Source organism: Ascaphus truei, chromosome 5, assembly GCF_040206685.1.
Source record: "Ascaphus truei isolate aAscTru1 chromosome 5, aAscTru1.hap1, whole genome shotgun sequence".
NCBI classification, from domain to species: domain Eukaryota; kingdom Metazoa; phylum Chordata; class Amphibia; order Anura; family Ascaphidae; genus Ascaphus; species Ascaphus truei.
The window spans coordinates 128,681,264-128,703,937 of NC_134487.1; the positions used below are offsets into that span (position 1 = coordinate 128,681,264).

The window sequence follows — 22,674 nt, forward strand, 5'->3', positions numbered from 1 at the left end:
GTATTTCATAATACTGGCATGTAATTAAGTATTAAATCTGGGGCAGTTTTTAAAGTGTTAGTTTCATTAGTTTAACTAGATATACTGTAGAGTAAGGGTGCGCAAACTTCTGGCACTGCGCCCCCTGCCAGCACTCACCCCGTGTTCGCGCCCCCTCTTACCTTCCTAGAGTGTCAAATGAAACCGCAACGCGTCGTCTGAGTCAAGGTAAGAGATACTTACAGAGGCCTCGCACGGCGATTCCCGGCATTTAATTTAAATGCCTTGGGGAAAAGCGCTGGGCCTCTGTAAGCGATGCAGCCCCCCCAAAAAAATCTTGCACTCCCTCTGCTACTGGTGTGTGCAAAACTATATATAAAGATAGATAGAACCGCTCAATACATATGTACACAATAGGCAGGACTATAGTGGTCCCTTCAGACAGGATATATGGCAGGCAGTTTATTGACCAAAAGAACACCTAGGTGATTATCATTCACCACATCACTATGAGAATTTTATCTATTTCCTATGTATATACTTATGTATTATATTACGATGTAATACATTTTTATAATTTTTGTTTTCAATTGCTGATCTTTTGATCAATAGACTGCCCGAGACATATCCTGTCTGAAGGGACCACTATCGTCCTGCCTACATTATACAGTACATATGTATTGAGTGCAAAATTGGGGTATCAACACCAAGATAATGTGCAAAACTATACCTGCATGTTGCGGTTTATTTTTGGGTGTGTGATGGGTTTCTCATGGGTTTCTCTCCACCCCCCCCCCCCCCCGCAACCACCTATATTTTCACAGAAAAAAAACAACACCTCCCTAATTTGACAAGTGACAGGAACAATCATATTCTGCAAATGAGGCCAGGTCCAATTCCACAGAAGCGGTCCTACACATTTTTACCCTTTTTGTGTTTCATCTCAGCAATTACAGAACTCATCTTCTGAAGGAAGAGACAGGGATCAAAGTAATATATTATACACTAAAGAAAAGAGATATTTGCAATACTTTTGTAGATACAGTGAATGTTGGGTAAATTATGTATTCTTGATAAAAGCGAGTTAATTAACTCCAGTGACCTGCAGCATGTTGCAAAGCAATTTTCTACCCAAGATACAATAAAAGAAAATACACAAGCTCACGCCATACAAAAATTTATGTCAATATTTTATTGTTTACATTCTTTATTATTATTCTCTTTTCCATTTATATCTTTACTCAGAAAGCATTCCATGTGTGCACTTTCCTTAATTATTCTATGTATACAAAGATATTTTTCAAATCATCATTTTCACAGTAACATCAGTGCATTAATAGCACTCAGGTGCCACACCACCTCCGACACTCTATGGGGCTTATGCTATATCTGCGGAAGAAGCCCATCAGGCCATATTCGGCACAAATTCCCCATTGAAGTCAATGAGGAATTTCGAATGGGGGAGAAACAAAAAAAAAACAAAGGAAGACCAACCAGGCACTTTGGTTGATATAGAATAAGCCATGTTATCAGGCCGCCCTCTGGTTCAGGTAGGAAAGGGGAGGTTCCGTTTATATAAGCGTAGCTAGGAATGTCCAAGGAACCTTCAACCAAACGCAGCACTGCATCGCCCATGCTTCCTCTCGAGTAAATTAATGCACCCCAAAATGTAAGCCACGAAGCCATACTCAGAGGCACTGTGGCAAATACTAGGGATCCTGTTATTTATACAACTTTTGCAAAAAGAGGTCATTACAACCCAGCGAGCATACTACTATGATTCGAATGATGCAGAAGAGGGAAAGGTAAAAAGGAACAAATGAGTGCTTTCCCAATGAATGTACGTAAGCATCAGTGAGCTCCACAAATCACCCGTTGGGAGCTGCAACCACTGTTCACTTCTGGTGCAATCCAAACACAGCACCCAGACACCGTTTAACAAATTGATGGGTTATGTATCAGTCTCCCAGCTTCAAAACTTGGGACCAAACATGATTTATTAAAGAAAAATAAACACATCTCTGCAGCTTTTAATTGGATGTATTTGCTTGAGAAATGTGGTGCAATTGTTGATACCACTTTTTGCTCCAGTTTTGGAGCTGGACGTTTTTGAGACACAGCCCCCAATATCGTTTGCAAAGATATCCACTCAGGGTGAAAGATATCCACTCAGGGTGAGAGGACTTTTCATCATTAACCCTTTTGCTGCAAGAGAAGTGCAGAAGCAGCGAAAGGGGATCTGAAGCCAACAGTCCAATTTATTTACTGTCAAAGGGACAGTGTCAGTGCAATGTTTTCCGTATGTTGTGACATTTATTTTACCTTTTCTTCTTTTGGGATTTCGTGGACATGTACATGATGTGTTTGTATTGCATAATATATTCCCTCTACTATTATGTTCTCCCCTCCCCCCTTTCTACTGTACCCTAAAACATCTCTTAAATAAAACATATATATTTAAGAAAACAAAAGGAATAATAATTAAAAGTACTCTCCACTGGGCAGGACAAGGGAAATAAGAAAACGACACAGGCGGGCATGTTGCATTGTAAATATGTGCATAGTGACTACTTATAACACTGGGGATACAGAATGAATGCATGTTGTTACTTACCAGCCTATTGCAAAAAAAATGCACTATACGGGAGCACTTCACTTACAAATTGTTAAAATACTAAAAGGGATATGTATCAAAATGGTGCAATTTGCTATAAGACACAAAGCAAATATTGCAGCTGTGCCAATTTGCTCCAGCAACAAATGTATGATTATTACTAATCGTGCTTCTTACATTTGGCTCAGATCTCAAGAGCAGAGGCTAATGCCACCTAAACCGGACACATTGACCCAAAGAAAGAGGAAAACTGAACCAACAAGCACAACTTTTGATCATCTCATAATATTGCGCCCTCTTCTCCTATAACTGCTCATGGCACAAAATGCCACTCTGTTAAAACTCCAGTTTGCGACACTTGATACATATCCCCGAAAGAGAAGCCTGATCCATGCACTCCCGTAGTTCCTTCATCTACTTCAGCTACTCATCGAGGCTGGAAAGTTATTTCTTCATGCTGATGTTACATATGAGAGAGCGATTAGGGAACCTTTTGACCATTTAAGCATACCATCCCCAGTCCTGATTAAATTAAAATACATACATTTAAAAAAAATTATTCAATACAATCAAAAGAAGTGCCCGTGTTACTTCCAATCACCACTAACAGTTCAAGCCCTTCACCCTTCAACAATTCTGCAGGCCTAAACTTAACGTGTCCTATATTCCAGAAATCTTAATGCACGCATTCCCACTACCAGCTTCTCCGTGGAGCAGACCGACAATCTACTTGTTTGGCAAAGAGAAGCTTGTAGTTCTTCATAACATTGCCACCACCAAGCCATCTTTCAACCCACTTGCTGCAACTCATTACAAGCCTGTCTGACCGCAAAAGGGGTTCCGTACATTTGCTTGCAATTAAGTTAAGTCCCTTGAACAATCTCAAAATCAAATAAAAAGTTGATTGTTTGTGCAAAATTGTCTGTATCTGCATTCTGTTTTACCAACTATTATTCACAGTGCACATTCAGAGACACACCTTTTTTTATACAACGTGATTTTGTTACTCTATCAGCAGCAATTCATGCATTTAACAATTCTAAAATATTTCTACAATCTGTCAAGAGCTCCCTGGAAATACCTGTAAATATATCTATTCACTTACCCTGCACTGTGTAAACGCACTGTTGATAAGAAGCACCCAAAGGGTATTAAGGCCTTTATAAGTGGATTCTAGAATGCAGCTATATTAAGAAATGAAGAGCTGTACTGTTTACCAGCAGTGTCAATTCTGGTTGCATTTAGTAGTTTAGGCTACAAATTAGACATTAAAGACAAGCAAATGCCAATAGCATGAATCATCTCCTTCACCCACCTTTATTGGGCCCTCTCTCATTCAGGTGTTGTTTTCACTTGCTCTTAGCGCTCCTTTAATCTTTCTTCTCTTTATTGCACATTGTTCTCACAGACGATGTGGCACTTTGTTTTAAAGCCCCACACCAGTTAAAGCAACGCAGGCTCAGTCACACAGCTAAAATATGGCAACATAAAATCGTTACAATGAGTAAGAATACACCACTAACAGTTTTTTTGCTGGGAGGCATATCCCTTTATCAGGTTTAAAAACCTAGCAACTGGTCCAGTAAACAGCGTCTGTAACAGCCTACCTGAAACCCCTGTCAGCAGCTGAGATGTACTGTCTACTAACCAGACAGTAAGCTCAACTAATGGGCTTATAAATTACCTTAAGCGAGTCTTCCAGTCTACCAGGAAATGGGCCTTATGAAGATTAATGTTCACACAAATGCTGCTATGCTCTTTTTTTCTTTTAAAGTTCCCAACTTTGACTCTCACTGCAGGTACAGTAGCACCTTCTTAGGTTTCTGCAATCTCAATGAAAAATTGAACAGTTTAACTCTGCAATCCAGCAGTGTGCAACATGTACTTCTATCGGATTATCACAGCATGAGCAGCATCTACTTACGAGCGCTTGGAATTCCCAAACAATCCCCTCCAGTGATACTGTCTGGCTAGATCTAGGGGTTTGCGAGTATTTTTTGGAAGCAAAACTAAAAAAAAACCCTGATTACACCAATCGAACTGCAACCATTAATCTACGTGGTCTTCTATGCTTTTACTGATTTGGGCGCATAGAGAGAATGGTATGAGTGTTATACCATTAACTGCACTACCTAGGGAATATATAATGATTTAAAGTATACTCACTAGTTGCATCTTAAACGGCATGATTTAACCACAGCACAAAATCAAGGAAAACAAAAATAATATTACTGTTTGTCATTCGAATTACCTTTCAATTTCAGGCACCTAATTTGCCGAGAAATAAAAACTTTTGTGAGCCCGACATGGCCACACAACCGGCCTTACACCAGAACCGGGATACGTTACATCTTGAAAACTATTAGTTATATGCAGAAGAAATACATTATAACACTTTGTGTGTTACTGACTAAATATGAGTTAGAAAAAAAATATCAAAATACTGGTTATTTCCCACTGCTGCTTGTCCTATTTATGCCGCTGTTATCTCCAAAACCAAAAGCAGTGGATTTTCTCAACCACCCAAAAGCTGCTTTCATACTAAGAAGGTTTACAAATCCAGGTAGGTTTCCCATACTGAAGATATTCTTATTTAAATAGATCTGTGACAGCCGGAATAGATATCGTAGACATAAGGTAACCACTGTTCTTCTGTTGAAGGAATAATTATTACTAATTATATTTACTATAATCTCTTGAAATGTGTTTTCTGTCCACTAACTGTTAATTGTGTTTCTTACAAAGTCTGTTTCTCTGAATTGTATCCCAGCACATTTTGAAGATGAGATGCACATCTCAATGTGCCGTGGCAAAATGCTTTCTAAAATAAAATACATTTTCTTGCAAATACTGACCCCCATATCTGGAGTGATCCTAAAAGCAGTTGTTGCTTCTTCAGCACCCGGTCCCCAGAAGAGTCTCAAATGAGCAAATTGTAATGTAAATACTGGACAGACAGACACAATATGCACAGTCTTCATGCCGACTCCCCAGAAACACTGGACCCTGCAGCTTTCTTCTTGGGACGCACTTTAATATTCTTCGGCTGCAGGAAAAAAAACAGACGTTGTACTAAAAAGACATGTCACGTTACAAAGAAACCACAAAACACTTGCAATTTCTTTGCTTTGCTGTCCCTTCAGTATGTATAATTTCTACTTTTACTTGACTGCTGTCTGTGACCAGCCTTCTGCTGCCATATACTCCTGATCCCAATCCCGTTTAAAAAATAACCAGCTTAATTTTATCCGAATCGAATTTATAATTTTATTTTGATTAGACTATAAAGTAACTTTCTCCAGTTACTTTTATTTAACTGCCTAGGTCAGGTTTATCAAGTCAAACATGCCCTGAAAAAAGCAATTAATAAGCAATAAGAGTAAGTACAGGGGTGGAAGGGGCCTGTCTACCATCCTATGGAAGTAAAAATAGAGTCACTAGCAACATTTGGAAGACGGAGCTCATCTTTGGAGAGTTGGTTAATGGTGTCCCCCGTGTTTATATTTTAAAGATGCCTTTATTGTATAGTACCGTTGGTTTTCACCTTCTTCGTTTTTTTTCCTTGCATGTTTTATTCCTACTTTGGCCTTTTTAAATATAGATTACAATAAAAGACAACTGGGTAAAAAACAAAAAAACAAATATGGTTGGCAATCTGCTTTAAAGGGTATAACATCACAGATCGCTTTCAAGGTAGGTCATTTGAGAGGAACAGCACCTTGAATACCTGAATCCAATAACAGTCACCTGCAAATGAAACGTCAAATAATGTTTCGCTACAAAAAAATGTAAAAAAAAAAAAATGATTTCTAAAAAGTTTCCGGGGGGAGAACTGCTTCACCTATCGAGAATTGTGAGTTCCTGGGAAATGGGGGTACAGTGTAGATATATTTAAAGTTTTAGTATGCAGAGCCAAAACTGCTTGTACAGCATTTCTACCCACCATGACCACTGCTCAGCCTGCAATCAAGCTAAGCAGGAGAGAAAAAACTTGGAGCACAACTATGAAAAAACGAGAACTGGAGGCTAATAGAAAAAATAACAAATTATTTATTGGGACATAACTAATTAAAAAGAAAAACCTCTAACGCGTTTCTCGCATGGTGCGCTTTATCATTGCAATCAAGCTAATGCTGATGGATCCAAGAAGAAACAGCGGCTGCAGTATATTGAGTAAATATATTTACAGCTGGGGTTCTCAAACCTTACCTCGCTGCCCTGAACTTGTGAACATTTGTGTTTCTATGGAAAACCAGTAAATATCATATTCATATAACTAACACCCGATGTAACTGGTGGTCCCTAGGGAAAGGTTTGAGACCAATTCATTTAGAAAAAAAATCCCTGTTAAAAATAAATGTAGAAACAAAGCAGTGTTATAATCAGTGTATCCATGTCCACATCCATTATTGGCCGTTTAAACACTGAGCGGTGACGTCTCCAGCTCTCCAAGCATGAGCGCCTGGTGTCCTGTGTATTTTGCAAGCGCGCGCAGGGGGGGGCATGTTGAGTGCGCTTCAAACTCTCTTTTTTTTCCCTCCACAAGCGCCAAGCTTGGGAGAGCGAGCGTGGCCGCGCACCGCGTGAGCGGGGACGGGACCATTTAAAATTGCAGAAACTAAACTCGCCAAGCGCCACGCACTCAGTGCTAGCATGGCCGCAGCCTAATGCTTTAGAGATGGGAATCAATGCTTTTTAGACTTTGGGGAACCTCTGTAGGAAATAGCTCGACAAACTGAAAGAATGATAAATACTGACTTCCTGAATTGACAGTGTGCCAGAGCATATAGTTTTGTGCTTAGGAAGCAGTTGTGCGCAGCACTGTAATAACGGGGACATTAGCATCTTTTTAATAAGAACATCCAATACATTGATTACCTCAACTTTTGTTACTTTTTTGACACTTTTGACACTGGCTGTACGTTTTGGTACTTTTTCAACAGCATCTTCATCTGATTGTTCCGTTTTCACGTCCGACTGTTCCCCGTCTGATTTCGGACTCTGGCGCAGATCCTCTGTAGCTAACAAACAAATGTTGGCACTGTGCGGGGCAGACAGCAGTAAGCAGTGACAGAGGGATGACAGGTAGATCAGTGATGACAGTCAGAAAGAGTGCAGCTCATATCAAAGTGCCATATTGTGGGCCAGGGGTTCTTAATTCCAGTCCTCAAGACTCCCAACAGGTAAGGTTTTCAGGATATCCCTGCTCACTCCCTGCTTCAGCACAGGTGGCTCAATCAGTGGCTCAGTCTTTGACTGAGCCACCTGTGCTGAAGCAGGGATATTCTTAAAACCTGACCTGTTGGGCGCGGAGGGGCCTTGAGGACCATAGTTGAGAACCACTGTTTTAGGCAACAAAGGCACCTGTGCCCACGTAATTGGCCACTCTGCAGTATTATGATGTATTGTGGTGAATGATGTATGCCTGAACATTAAATACGACATCAAATATGTGAGGAACTTACACAGAATCCATGAAAGCAGCAAAGGGGGAAAAGGAGAACTGTATTGGTAATCTTACACCATCAATAAAAACAATTTAATATCAGCCAGACAACATATTACATATACTGTATGAGTGTTGATAGTCAAGACACTGCTGCAACTGCAAAATACTGTAATTACAGATACATGATAAGTATCTCGTCTAAGTTTAGCATAGATTGAACATATGTCTTTTTTCAACCTAATGTTGAGTATGTAGCTATATCCCTGAGCTCATAAATACCTGCTGTAATAAATAGATATACAAGATTCAAGCTGGATACCCACAGCTCTCTTTATACAGTATATGACATCCTGATAACTTCCTTAAGCACAGAAGCAGAATAATGACTGGTAATAAAATAATTAACTAGTGTTCAGCAAGAGACAATGTGGTCATTGTTCTCGCGTTCTATATTTAGTGGCGTTCATGAAAAAAAGTAAATGTTTTAAAAATAGACCAAGTGCCTAGCTCTCCTTGTGACCTTGGACATGTTCGTTTATATCTCCTGTGCCTCAGCTACCAAAAATGGCATTGTAAGCTCTACAGGGCAGGGACTGGTGCCTGCAAAATCCTATGTACAGTGCGATATAAGAACAACAACAAAACGATTATTATTTAAGAAGATCTTACATCTCGATAGCCAAGCACTCACCATATGTAAATACTCCAATACATTGGCTTGTAAATAGTCCTGTTTGCAGCGCCACTGACAAGAGGACAAGGATGCTGCGGTTATTTCCCATTGATTCATGGAGGATAGACTCAGGACAGAAGAATTGAGGAATCCCGACACTCCAGCATCCGTGCCTCTAGCCTCATTACTTATCTACCTGTGTTTTGCACCCCAACGCTTGAACTGTCCTTCATTACTATCAAATACTGGATTTCCCAAAACAAACTGTTTTTAAACACTGACAAGACTGTAACAATGGTATTTGGGACCAAGACTACATTTTTAAAGCTTCCAGCGACGGAGCTCCAGATTAGAACCAACACTAACACCACCCTAACCCTTGTCACTAGTTTTAAATACCTCGGCATATGGTTTGACTCCCACTTAACATTCGGAATGCACATTGATACCCTGACAACCAAGACCTATGCCAAACTAGGGGTATTTTACAGGAACAAATCCTCCCTAAGTCTCCTGGTCAGAAAACGTATCGCACAGCAGATGCTAATGCCAATTATTGACTATGGAGACATAGTATATGGCTCAGCACCTCAAACCCACCTTAGCAAACTTGTCACCCTCTACAATTCAATTTGTCGTTTTGTTCTCCAATGCAACCATAATACACATCACTGCGAAATGCTCAAAGAACTAGACTGGTCATCACTCGAGTCTAGGCGCAAAGTTCACCTTGCCTTCAAATTCTTTATGGGCAAGCTACCCAGCTACCTGAACAAGCTCCTCACCCCTACCACTTGCAGCACCTATCACCTGAGATCAGACTCCAAAAGACTGTTCATGGTCCCAAGGCTCAACAAAGTATCCGGCCGCTCCTCCTTCTCTTACTGTGCACCCCAAAACTGGAACAACCTACCAGAGACTCTTACATCCACCACCAGTTTAAGTTCATGTTTCATACGCCCATAATATATATTATCTTTAACTGTGCATGCAATGTCTTATAATATATATATATATATATATATATATATATATATATATATATATATATATAATCTATAATATATACCCTGCTAATTTATGTAACTGTATTTGTAACCATGTATTATTTGTCTTAACTCTGTGCCCAGGACATACTTGAAAACGAGGTAACTCTCAATGTATTACTTCCGGGTAAAATATTTTATAAATAAATAAATAATAAATAAATTACCATAGTTATTCTCAAAACCTTAGGGCCATAACCTCTCACCTATAGCTCTTTTCTACTTAACCCTTAAACTGTTTCACCTCTACCTCTAGCCCTTTCCACCTGTGATCTGTTCTTCCATACCATTGTTGCCCCTCTACCTTTTACCATCACATCAACTCATTTGCTTTCATTAGCTCTCTCCAATGTTCCCCATTTAATGAGCCCGGTTTTGCCAGGTAGACAGGATTACGGGCTGCCCAGATATCCCAACGAGAAGATAAGTAAAATCATGGGAGACAGGGCGCCCACTATTAACACCTCTACGAGGCCCAAATGTTTCTGTTTGTAGTTCTGCTAGCGTGCACATGCTTGCATACCGCTCGACACCTTGAGAAAGGGCGCACGGCCCGAAACGCGTAGGTGCCTTTTATTGTATATGGGGTCTGTTATGATCCAATAAACTTTTTCATTTTTCTAATGTGAGCCTCCTCCAGATTTATTTGTGACAGTGCTCTGCCCTGTTTCTATTTTGGTCCACTATTAACACCTCTCCGAGGCCCAAATGGTTCTGTTTGTAGTTCTGCTAGCGTGCACATGCTTGCATGATGCTACATGTAATCAGCTATGTATTTTGCTCCTGAACACCTTTCCAACATAGGTGTGCGAGTGACCCCTGGACATCGGGTCTGTAGCCATCTGTACCTGCATCAATAATGGTTTCCAACAGTCCACTGGAAGCGCTGCGTACCCGAGGCTCCGAACTCTGCAAGTGCACAGCATCATCCTCCTGAATCAGAGTCAGGTCCTGCATGCTGAAGCTCCGCAGCTTCTCCGATAGGACGCCTTGACCCTAACGTGGAACAGAAATGCCGGTTTATATGAACAAGGAGCATTCTGATGGCATTTTATACAGATGGTGGTAAATATATGTAACATTACTAGGGGGAAACAGGAAACAGAGTTCACAACTTTTATACTGTAAATGATATAAATGAAAGAACATAGTAGGCAGTGAGGTAGGGAAGGCCAGTCAAAATATTTTGCCGCTTGTTAAGCGGGTGTTTATATTATATTCAGCATGATAAATTAACCCAATATTGACATTGTGGGGTTCCTTATAGATGATGCTTTGGAGAACTCAAACGTATCATTTTGAGACATGACAGCAAAGCTCAAGGGAGAAAATAAAAAGAAAGGAAACCTATACATTCAAGAGATTAGTAGACAACCTCAGAGGACTTCTGTTGGGAAAAAAATGATCACAAATTATTACAGGCTTAGTTGTGTCGTTCTTCTGATAAGTATCGATAGCAGAGGAAACGGAGTAGGGGTGTTAAAATGCCATTGTTGCTATATGAATAATTATGGCTCAGGTTCACTAAGCAGTGTTATGTATTAAGACACTTACAAGTCTGTCACTTAAATGGGCTGTAATTTGCCTTACTACTCAGCACTCTTTAGTAAGACACATTTCTACATCCTTCTCCACTATTTCTGGGGGGGGTTTAAACGATTGTTCAGTATGCATCATTTTGTCAAATAACTGCGGTGCGGAAGCAGTGTTTATGAGATTAAACAGCAGCATTGTAGGAGTCATTTGGAGAAGTGTACACACGCGGGGATTCGTCTTACCTTAGTAGCTGCAGTGACGGCAGCATTCGCAGCGAGGTTCAAACCTCTTTTACCAACACGCATCATTGTTTCATAACTCTTGTCCCGCGCCTGAGCGATATACTCATCAATTTCCTGTAAGGCCATTTATAAAAAGAAAGGATTTGGTTGAATGCACATTTTCAATTCTCCGGATAACAAAATAATAGTTTGAAGTTGTGTTGAGATTAACTTCTTCGTTGTCAAAAAGAGCCTGTGATACATCGTATGGCTCTCTAGCAGCAAGGGGTGACATGTTTAATATACTTATCAACAAGGGTTTGCAATTCTGGTCATAAGGCAGATACATATTGGAGGACAGCAGTTGTAATTATTAGTGGGAAACAATGATTTTCTGGGTCAAGATGTGTGCGTTTGGGATACTTGTCTTAAGGCCTTCACAAAATTGATGGAGATAGACTGATTTAATAAACAGGACACACTGGTTTAATAAACAGGACACACCTTTTCCTTACTGGAGAGTGTTGGGTGGACAAACTTCCTATAGAGCACACTAGAGCCCTTGGTGTATGGTGAAAGAAGCCAAATCACAAACGCAATTTTCAGCTCAAAATAAAAGGGAAACCTAATAGAAAGATTAAAGTTAGTCTTACTTTAAAATCCGCACAAGAAAAGTGATTGTGAGAAACATACAGCAGAACAGTAGAACCAGTTATCAGCTAGAAGTACAAAACCTGATGGAATGAGACACTTGGTCGTGACCAAGTCCCCTGCCAGCTTTTGGCCGCAGGTGGACCATCCGCCACAGCCGCTGGACCACCCGCTGCCGGACGCTTCTACAACAAGGTCAGTTTTAGGGTAGGGGGATAACTTTAGGGGTTTTAGCTGCTGGCGGAAGGACTTTTTTGGGTAACGGGTTAAGGTTTTTAGAGAAGGGGGTAGCGTTAGTATTAGGGTTTTTTAGGGCAAGGGCCAAGGTTAGGGATTAACCTTTGCAACAAAGAGGCGGGCGGTCGAGTGTCTCTGCGGTGAGGTCACATGGTCACGGCGAAACGGCTGCGACCAAATGTCCTAGACCATAAGCTGAAGCCAAAAATAGGACCATGTCACAGAATCATCAGAGCATGTTTTTATCTCAGGGTGAGTCGGTGTACCGCACAAAGAAGATGCCACAATGGCACATTTCTAACCATGTATATGAGAAGTTGAACCACTCACACCTCTGTAACAATGACATTAGTGGATGTATGGAAAGTAAAATACCACACTAACAATTTACCGTTAATTTGGGTCTGTTTTTAGTTGGCAGCCACTTAATTCAGTATCATACAGAGCTGACTGGCATGCAAATAGGTAAAGAACCAAAGCAGGAGTGACCTGTATTCGTTATTAACAGTTATTATTAGGTTTTTCTTACTGCAATGCCATGTTTTATTTAACAGCCAATAGATCAGTAAAAAGGTTGTTATCGCCGAGTATGTAGGTTTATGTCTGAGTTTAGGCTATTTTTGGATTGTCAGTGGGGAACTGTCCCAGGAACTCGAGGAAGTTAATAGAATAGAACTGGGGTTTCTAGGCTACATGAATTACTGATAGTGATACACTTTGACATTATGTCAACATGGGGAAGATATTACTGTCGAGTAGACAAAACTGATTGGGATTATTTAAAAACAGGGCCTTTTGCTTTTATACCTATAATAGCAACAATTTAATTTCAACATTTAAAAATAAAATCACATGCAAAATGTTCTGGGATGATTCGATTGCTTGTAGGTTGTGATACCTTTTATTGGACCATTCAGAAATGCCATTGCACAAGAGCATAACTTTCAGATCTTGGGGATCCGTGGTTGGCGCCTCAGATACATTGTAAGCTCATGTACAAAAACTATCTGAGAGAAAGTTTTATGTTAATTCGATAAAAAAAGGTATCACAATCTGCAAAGCAAGGAATGCATAAATCCGCACGTCCCACTCCCATGACTAACAACTACATTTTTGTTGACACCCACAACAAAGACAGTCTTATTATGACCAGATTGTGTTACTATGGGTAAGGTTTCAGGTGCCAGTAGTTATGGGTTTAATAATGCCCACACAGTCCCTGTTCATGGATCTTTTTACAAGCCCATTATGTGTACATACTGTAAGGTAGCATAGTGTTACTAACCAGGAGAGGATGATGTCAGTCAGAGTTTCAGCCGTTGTAAAGAAGGCAAATACAATCCAATACATCATCCATTTCACCTGCAAGAGATTAGAGATGTATCCAGAGCCCAGCTATGGTAAAATAACTTCCCTGTACTTTGTAACTCCTTGCTGCCAGAGCGGCCCTGCAGTGCATTTCTTTGCAATGCTTTGCTTGCCCATCTGGAAGCAAAAAGAGTTAATTCTATGCATTCCACAACTAATGTACCATACAAAGGTTGGGATAATCTCTGAATCTAGTCCTAATACACAAAGGGCGCTGTGCTGTGCCCCAGTCACATATTAATCTCACTCAACCCTCCACTTTACAAATTATGTATAAAGGGAAATATGTGCAGACAACTTCAGTATTATACTTATAAAGATCATTTCAATTCGAAACAACAATACAACCCTGGGGTGTTCTTGCGGCTTTTTCTGGTATACAAGCCTCTGCAGGTCGGCCTTTAAAAGGAACGACAGAAACGTACGTAACAATGCTATTATCGTTTCACCATTGCACAATGGGTAGGATGGAGCACAGGCACATGACATCATGTTGACCAGGGTTACAAAGTGTGGATGACAGAGACAGGCATTGAACCCACAATGTTATTAATCCATATGCATCAGATTAACCACTCCAACCAAACATGGTGTTCACGGACAGATAACCAAATAGTTTTATGGGTTAAAAAAAACAAACAAAACAAAAAAACACCTCCATTAGATGGTGGCTGTTGTTACAGACTCAGTTGTCAGGACTGCTGAATAGAACAAGGCACTACTTTTTGTTTTGTTATTCTTTTAATGATCCTTCATGATTATCCTCAATACTTGTACAACATTTACAAACTTAAAACTTCCCATCTACTCATTGCCAGTCTCAGCCCTCCATAAATCACAAACCAGGTGCTGCTCAATAGAGGGATCCTGGCAAACCCAAGCTGGACAAATGCAAGAGGCCAGCAATAGTCGAACACATTTTGTTGTAGCCTTTTTGTCACTGTAAAAAGACTCAAAGGCTGATACTGTATTCGTCATCATAAGTTTCCCTGAGCTTGTCAGTTTCGTCAGGAGCAGAATAATACCCTCAGTTAACATACAACCCACTGAGTATTATTCTGCTCCTGATGAAGCTGACAAGCTCAGCGAAACGCATAGAGCCATTGCCAGGTGCTGCAACGTGTGAGGTTCGTGCCTAGGAGGATTCGCCGATCCAGGACTGCCCCTCTCTCACTGTCAAGTAAGACCGGATTTGACGTCATCCTAACCAGAAGTGGCGCAAGACGCGGAACCGGAGGACAACACACGCACGGGGAGAGTGAACTGAGGGACGGGAAAGCGGCTTATACCATTACCTCTACGGCGCGAGATGTCCTTGGGCGCCCAACAGCATATTATGTGTCCATGTTATATGTACACAATGTGAGTACATATATTATCCTGCCGTTTTTTTATAGATAAAGTTTTATTTGGTCTGCACAATTGGTCTTTTCCCTTTTCTGTTGTCTCCCTGAGATTGACCAGCTACACTTTGCCCTGATCCAGTCATCCTTTACTGTGGAAATACTCGATCCAGTCGTCTGAACACTTACCTTTCTCACTGCATACTATATCTTACTACACTGTAAGTAGGCATTCTGCAAGAGCCAAGGTTTCTTCTACATCCAGACTTATCATACAGTAGTACACTATATTTGTTTCTTTTTTCCTTGGGGTATCTGGATACTACGATCCCTTTGAATCCTGGACTACATTGCATCGTATTGAGAACCTTAACCACTCCCATCAGAGGTTGAGATATATCCACCACCTTACCTATTGTATAATATTTTGTTCACTTACTCACTTATTTGAGCACGTATATATTTTTTGCACATTATTTTGTGAGCATATTATTGTTCCACATCACCTTTATTAGTGTGTTTAAGCGCCGTACATATCACTTGGGTGTTTGCATTGTTTTTATTTATCTACCGCCATTTGTGGAAAAAGCGCTTCACAGTAGTATCAATCATATAAATAACACGTGACAATCATATAAATAACAAATAATACAAATAACAGATCATGGGAATAATTGCTTCAGACATAAAAGCAACATTTCGGAAGAGGAGTCCCTGCTCCGAGGAGCTTACAATCTAAATGGTAGGTAGGAAGAACGTACAGAGACAGTAGGAGGGAGTTCTGGTAAGTGCGTCTGCAAGGGGCCAAGCTTTATGTATCATGTGTCTAGTATTATCCATGGTGCTACTCATATGCTTCTTTAAGCAAGTGTGTTTTAAGGTGGGTCTTAAAAGGTGGACAATTGAATTATGACAGTCCTGTAGAGTTATAGCAATGTGCAAAATAATTGTCAGGAAATCCAGGAAGATAGCTTTTAAGTCAACTGAACATTACAACATCACTTGTAATATTTTTAAGATATATAAATCAATCTCAAAAGAAAATACATTTATAAAAAAAAAAAAAGGGAGCAATTTTGGCGGACGCTTGAAAGATGAAATAATTCTGTCCAACGTGTCTAACCTCTCATTTGTTTCAATAGTAAAGTCCTATCAAGAAACTAAGAAGCAAACACCTTTTTCAAAAACTTACATATTCTTTGACATTTTTTGTCTTGACTGCTTTGTATGATGAATATGCTGGATATAACGTGCCAAATATTAACCTGCAGCAGGACACAGAAAAAGATCAAACAAGCAAAATCAGTGGAATAAACACAAGACCGGTTACTTGCATCTCTCATGAGTTCAAATCCTTCGCGGTGATAAGGAGAAAGGATACCACCATTAGAGGAACTAAAAAAGCCTAAATAAAAGTTAATAAAAAGTCCTTAAGAATAGGATGACGAGGAGAACCATAATGCTACTTTCTATAAATATACCCTAGCAGTTTATGTTTAATGGAGAAATAAAGAATGAGTGCACTCAACACACAGATGTTTCCATTCATCATTCTTCTGTTGTTGGCATAATAAACAGATTAGCTTTTCCGATCTAACAAAAAATTTTGCTGACTGGAACTTGCCAGTTCTACAGGAGAGAACAACTATCAACTATCGCTGGTCTGTATGTAATACACATTAAATGTGTGCGCGCCTACAATACAGTAACATTCTCACATTAATACTTCCTTCACACAAAGTTTCAGGAACACAATGACACACAATACAGTATGTCCAGTAAATGCAAACCCAGCTATTTTATTCTGTGTTTAATATACCTGCAAAAAGGATTTCCCCTTTTCCCATTTCTCCTATCAGAATAAACAGGTGACCCAAATGGCCTGCCTTGAAAATAAAAACTTGAACAGAAGACTTGCTATTTATTTTCAGAGTAATTGACTTGTAAATCGTATTCAGTAGTGAACATTATGATACCATGCATATTAGATTTGTGCAAAACTAATATAACTGACATGGGGTAGCTGATAGTGAGATGTATATATTAAATACCCTCATCCTCTGCAGTAAAATACATTCTCATAATATGGAGGGTATTCCTTATCTGTGGAATCAAAAATATCCATTAGTCCAAACTTGGTTTTTTTTTGCCGCAAATGAGCAACTGCCCTTCCCACATCCCTGTATCCAAAGGCCACTGCATCCCCATGTCCTCCGACCCAAGGATCACTGCATCCCCATGTCCTCAGACCCAAGGATAACTGCATCCCCGTGTCCTCAGACCCAAGGATCACTGCATCCCCGTGTCCTCAGACCCAAGGATCACTGCATCCCCGTGTCCTCAGAACCAAGGATCACTGCATCCCTGTGTCCTCAGACCCAAGGATCACTGCCTCCCCGTGTCCTCAGACCCAAGGATCACTGCATCCCCGTGTCCTCAGAACCAAGGATCACTGCATCCCCGTGTCCTCAGACCCAAGGATCACTGCATCCCGTGTCCTCAGACCCAAGGATCACTGCATCCCCGTGTCCTCAGACCCAAGGATCACTGCATCCCCGTGTCCTCAGACCCAAGGACCACTGCATCCCCGTGTCCTCAGACCCAAGGATCACTGCATCCCCGTGTCCTCAGACCCAAGGACCACTGCATCCCCGTGTCCTCAGACCCAAGGATCACTGCATCCCCGTGTCCTCAGACCCAAGGACCACTGCATCCCCATGTCCTCAGACCCAAGGATAACTGCATCCCCATATGATCAGATGAAAGGGCCTCTGCATCCATCATGAGCCCAGTATCCACCGTTTGCCTAGATCCCAGGACAACTGCAACCACTATAGGAACATATACTAATAAGGCACCTGCACTCCAATGAACACCATCGATCAGCTAGATTCAATGACTCCAGCACCCACTATGTGCACAGAACCAAGGACAACGAACTCATGCCCACACCTACTGTACAGCATCCATCATGCACACACACGAATGAACCACTGTGCATCACGTTTGCATCATGTGCAAACGCACCCACCAGGTGCACTGACCTATAAACTATTGCACCCGTCACGTGCATAGACCCACGTACAACCATCCAAAACATACTGCACTATAATAAGCAATAAGATGTCAGCTTCCAGCAGGCGCTGCTGCTCCATACTTTCTCATCCCCAGACTTACACCACCAGCCGGGAGATTATCCAGGACACCATCCTCTCTATGCCCCTCCACACTGGGAGGGATGGGCAGATTTTCCAGCCGCTACAATGTGTGGAGCACGCGATGCCCGCAGAGGAGCAGAGCAAAGGTCCCTCTCAGGGAGGAAGATGGAGGGATTAAAATCCCGGAGCCGGATCCTTAAAGGCAACGTCGCTGCAGCAATCCGGGAGGAGTGGCTGTGCTTTAAAGGCTCTGCTGCGATGAGATACTTCTTGTCGGAGGACAGTAAAAAAATAATCTGCCAGCATCTAGCAGGCTCAGTAAAGAGCAATGGGTGGGAGATCAGGACAGCTGCAACACTGCCCCTTATGCCCAGTTTAAAAACAGCATGTAGTGAAATTATTTCAATTACTTTTTTTTATGTATTACATATATCACCAAATACCTGGTAGGAACAAAACTCATCAACAGACTACAGGAGAGAGAAATACATGCCAGCAGTGCCGTCTTAACCCATGGGCTCGCTGGGCAGTTGCCCGGGGGCCCCATGCTAATCTATGCACAGACCAGAATTTAACACTAATTTTCCGATCACCCGCCTCAACATTCAAATCTCCCGCTAAATCGGTAGAAGGAGAAAAATTACGACTTGTAGCGGAGAGTTGGCATGTCTGCATTCGCGAGAGAAATTTTGTAGGGCCCAGTGCACTGCTTTGGCCCGGGGCCTTTAATGCTGTTAAGACGGCCCTGCATGCAAGTGTTCCTTTTGGTATCTTTAATGTACAGAAAAATACAAAAAGCATGAGGGATTAGTCTGCAGACACACTGTTACCACAGCAAAATGAGCAACGTTTCAAGGCCCCCTGGCCCCTTCGTCAGGGTTAATCATAGTCCACATCCCAGGGAGTTTACATAGTCCCTGTAAATACCTTCAGGTCTGCAATCATCCACCTGTGCTTGCTGTATACTTCAGATGACCACTCAATAAATCGATTTTTAACTGGAACTGGTGTGCAGCCCCGAATTTCTTCAAACAGCAGTGCTCCGCCGTCGGACCCCACGGGACTACCTTCAACTTACCTGAGATGCAGGCGTGACGCACGCACACTTCTGAGTCTGAGCAGCTGTTCCACTGAGGCTCCATCAAACACCATGGGTATGTACTTTGGTTTTCTGGGGATTTAGACAGTACCTTTATGGTATATATAGAGTTCTGTGTATTGTCTCCAGTTATACCTGTACACCTATTTGCATTATAATATATAGAGCCTCACACAGCTTAAAATACATGCTCATATGACCAGACACATGTTTAATTGAGACTTCAATCAAGTCATTTCCACACACAGCTGAGCCCTGAGGATTGGGATCATTTCCCATACACACAGTACCACCATACAATGTCTCTTTCAATAGAGGGTGCTCCGGTCCTGGACCACAGTCACCGTGCAGTGTCTCACTGTGTCCCTGACACTAATGTTGCTAAGTAGGGCAGTGTCCCTATCTGAGGGGCAAGTCCCTTTAGCAGCCACAAGCTATGTGGGAGTCGGGGCCTAGCTGGGGCCTAACATGGGGTCTCTCGCCTAGTGCAGGTGCCACAGACACCTGCACATACCTCTTACCCTGTCCTTGTCCCAGCTCCGACTGGCGTGGTCTTGAAAGCGCCAAAAGTAACAATTCCCTGCTGCAGAGAATACTGGTGCCCTATTGGCTGCTGTGTGTCACCTGGCTTGCCACCCCAGTGCATTCTAGGGCTTGTAGCTCCCCTGTGGAGTATCTACAAGCCCTATAGGCTGTGGTGTAACAGGTGACCCTTCCTAAGGCTCATGGGACATGTAGTCGCAGCTCAGAGCCTCCCTCTACATGGCCGTCGTTCGCGCGCATGCGTGCACACTTCCATCATGACGGCACCCTGCAAAGGGAGCCGCCGGAGCCTCCGACGAGTCCGTCGCCACCGCCACCCGCTGCAGCTCTACCCTGCACCTACCGGACAATGGGAGGTAAGGGGACCCAGGGGGAACCCTGCTATACTCTCCCCCTGGTGAGACCCCAACGCCCCCGCTTGGGACAGCGTAACATAACATTTCAATAACAACAAAGTTATATAATAAAAATGCATAATAAACACAACTTAACACATACTGACTCTACATGAGGTTGTACATTTCCGTAAACATTACTATAATGGATTTCACCTTGCTACGAGCCCACTGCTGAGCCTCATAATGGGGTGCACCAATTTGGTCTTAGGTCATCCGATTTGGAGGATGCCTAACTCTCTGGCTCCACCTGAACGACTCTTCAGCAGCTCCCTCTGGGGAGTAGTACACACAGTCCTGAGGCTCAGCCTCTCTCATTGAGGGTGTAAATGTCTTTGCAAAGTCTCTCTGGGGTACGAAGCACAGGCTTTGGGGATCGAAAAGGTTGACTCATGGAGCCACCCTTGTAGGCATTGTGTGTCGGGGCCCTTTACCCGTAGCTCCTCCGGGAGGTGCTCCGTGACTTTGGGGTCCCCTTTGAGAGGGTCCCTCAATAGGATCCTCTACGGTCTCATTAACGGTTTCCTCACAGTCTGCATGATCATTGCTGGTCTCAGGGATAATTTCAGTTATAGTCTCTTGGCTGGTTTTAGATTGTTCCAGCACACCGTCCAGTGGTGTAGCCGGTATCTCTGGTTCATTGTCTCTCACTTGTGGAATAGGGATAAGATGGTTTTGATGCCAGACCCTTACCCAGCCATCCGCGTTTTTTATGCTGTAGACCGGGAGGCCCAGCATCTGTGACTCGAGCTCGAACACACCATCACGCCAACGGACGGCTAGTTTATGTTTCCCGGGAATCCCAAGGTTGTGGAGAAGCACAGCATCTCCAGGGCGGATTTTCCGGTATCTGACCTTGTTGTCATATGAACTCTTGTTGTTGGCGTTGATTTGGGCAGCGGACTTTTCGGCTTGTTGGTAAGTCTATTGCAGGTTTTCCTGAGGTCTTTGCACGTATCTGAAGTGTGTCGCGTTGTGTATTCCATCTGGTGGTGGCAGTTCCTGTGGAATTTTGCAGTTGGTTGGGAGTGGGTCTCTACACTTCACTTCCCTCCTTCCAACAGTGTATGTACTCAGACCGGTCCGGACCTCCTCTGTAGTGCTAAGTGATTCAGTTTTGACCTGGTGTTATCCCCCGATCGTACTGGTGTTTAAACCAGTCATTCTAACACTATTTACTTTCGTTTTGTTTTTATCATATACCTATCAGTAGACTTTGGTTGTCTATTGTCGTTTCACCCTTTTTTAACAATAAAGTGTTCATTATCCCTCAGTGCGCCTGCCTGTCATTTGTTTTTCTTGTGTATTAGATCTGTTTACACTCGCAGCCATACATCCACAGGCAGCCCGGCTTCTCGCCCAAACATTAGGAAGTAAGGGGAGAACCCGGTGGACTCATGGCAGGTACAGTTGTACGCATGCACCAAGGTCTCTACATGCCGGCTCTACTCGTCATTCTGAGCGCCTTTCAGTGTTCCCAGCATGTCCAACAGCGTCTTGTTGAACTGCTCCAGCAGAGCGTCTCCCTCTGGATGATACGGGGTTGTCCGGGACTTGGTGATATTGAGAATCTTAAGCAGCTCCCGTATCAATTTGCGCTTAAAATCCCGGGCTTGGTCAGAGTGAAGACGGTTAGGGAGGCCATAATGAACAAAGTATCTCTCCCAAAGGATCTTCGTCACTGTGATGGCCTTCGGGTCTTTGGTGGGGAAGGCCTGTGCATATCGGGTATAATGGTCCGTGATGACCACCACGTTGCAGATACCTCTGGCGTCAGGTTCGATGCACAGGAAATCCATGCACACCAAGTCCATAGGGCCCGAGCTCTTCAGGTGAGCCATTGGGGTGGCTCTGGTAGGAAGAGTTTTGCGCTGGATGCACCTGGAGCACCGACGACAATGCCGCTCCACTGACTCACGCATCTTTGGCCAGAAGAATCAGTCTCGGACCAACCCAAAGGTCTCCTCCACACCAAGCTGGCCATGGTCGTTATGCATTATGCAACGACTTCAGAACCATATATTGCAGGTTCCGGGGCAGGACCAGTTGCTGTCTATCCTGGAGGAGGAGGAGTACCACCCGATAGAGTTGATCGTTATCAAGTTCGCTGGAGGCACGTTTTAGAATTGCAGGCCTGTTTTTCTGGACTGCCTGGCGGATGATACCAGCTATGGGTCCCGAATCTGATCTTGGACCATATCCCTCCACGCTATGATCTTATCATGGGTGATGTTCATCCATTCTGGGACACAGTAAGCGGCGGGGATGGCTTTGGATTGGCACCGTAAGGAATCCACGACGATCAACTCTGAGAAGGCCACTCAGAGTGCTGTCTATCGTCCCCTTTTACCTTGAGAGTATG

The 22,674-nt window shown here is 42.5% G+C and overlaps 1 protein-coding gene across 4 annotated transcripts; it reads right to left on the reverse strand.

Annotated features, from left to right (window-relative positions):
• Positions 1-1,150: 1,150 nt before the first annotated feature.
• On the reverse strand, positions 1,151-18,554 carry REEP2 (receptor accessory protein 2). Of its 4 annotated transcripts, none has more exons than XM_075600713.1 (8): positions 18,295-18,554; positions 16,310-16,382; positions 13,692-13,768; positions 12,023-12,143; positions 11,540-11,653; positions 10,610-10,757; positions 7,472-7,608; positions 1,151-5,639 (listed from the first exon to the last, which is right to left on the reverse strand). In XM_075600713.1, the coding sequence occupies exons 1-8, from the start codon at positions 18,324-18,326 to the stop codon at positions 5,571-5,573; spliced, it is 771 nt and encodes a 256-aa protein (XP_075456828.1). In that variant the 5' UTR covers positions 18,327-18,554; the 3' UTR covers positions 1,151-5,570. The 4 variants fall into 4 exon arrangements, with proteins under 4 accessions (XP_075456828.1, XP_075456827.1, XP_075456829.1 ...); XM_075600712.1 differs by having other exon boundaries at positions 7,472-7,614; positions 18,295-18,551; XM_075600714.1 differs by lacking the exon at positions 18,295-18,554 and adding an exon at positions 17,976-18,270 and having other exon boundaries at positions 7,472-7,614.
• Positions 18,555-22,674: the final 4,120 nt, after the last annotated feature.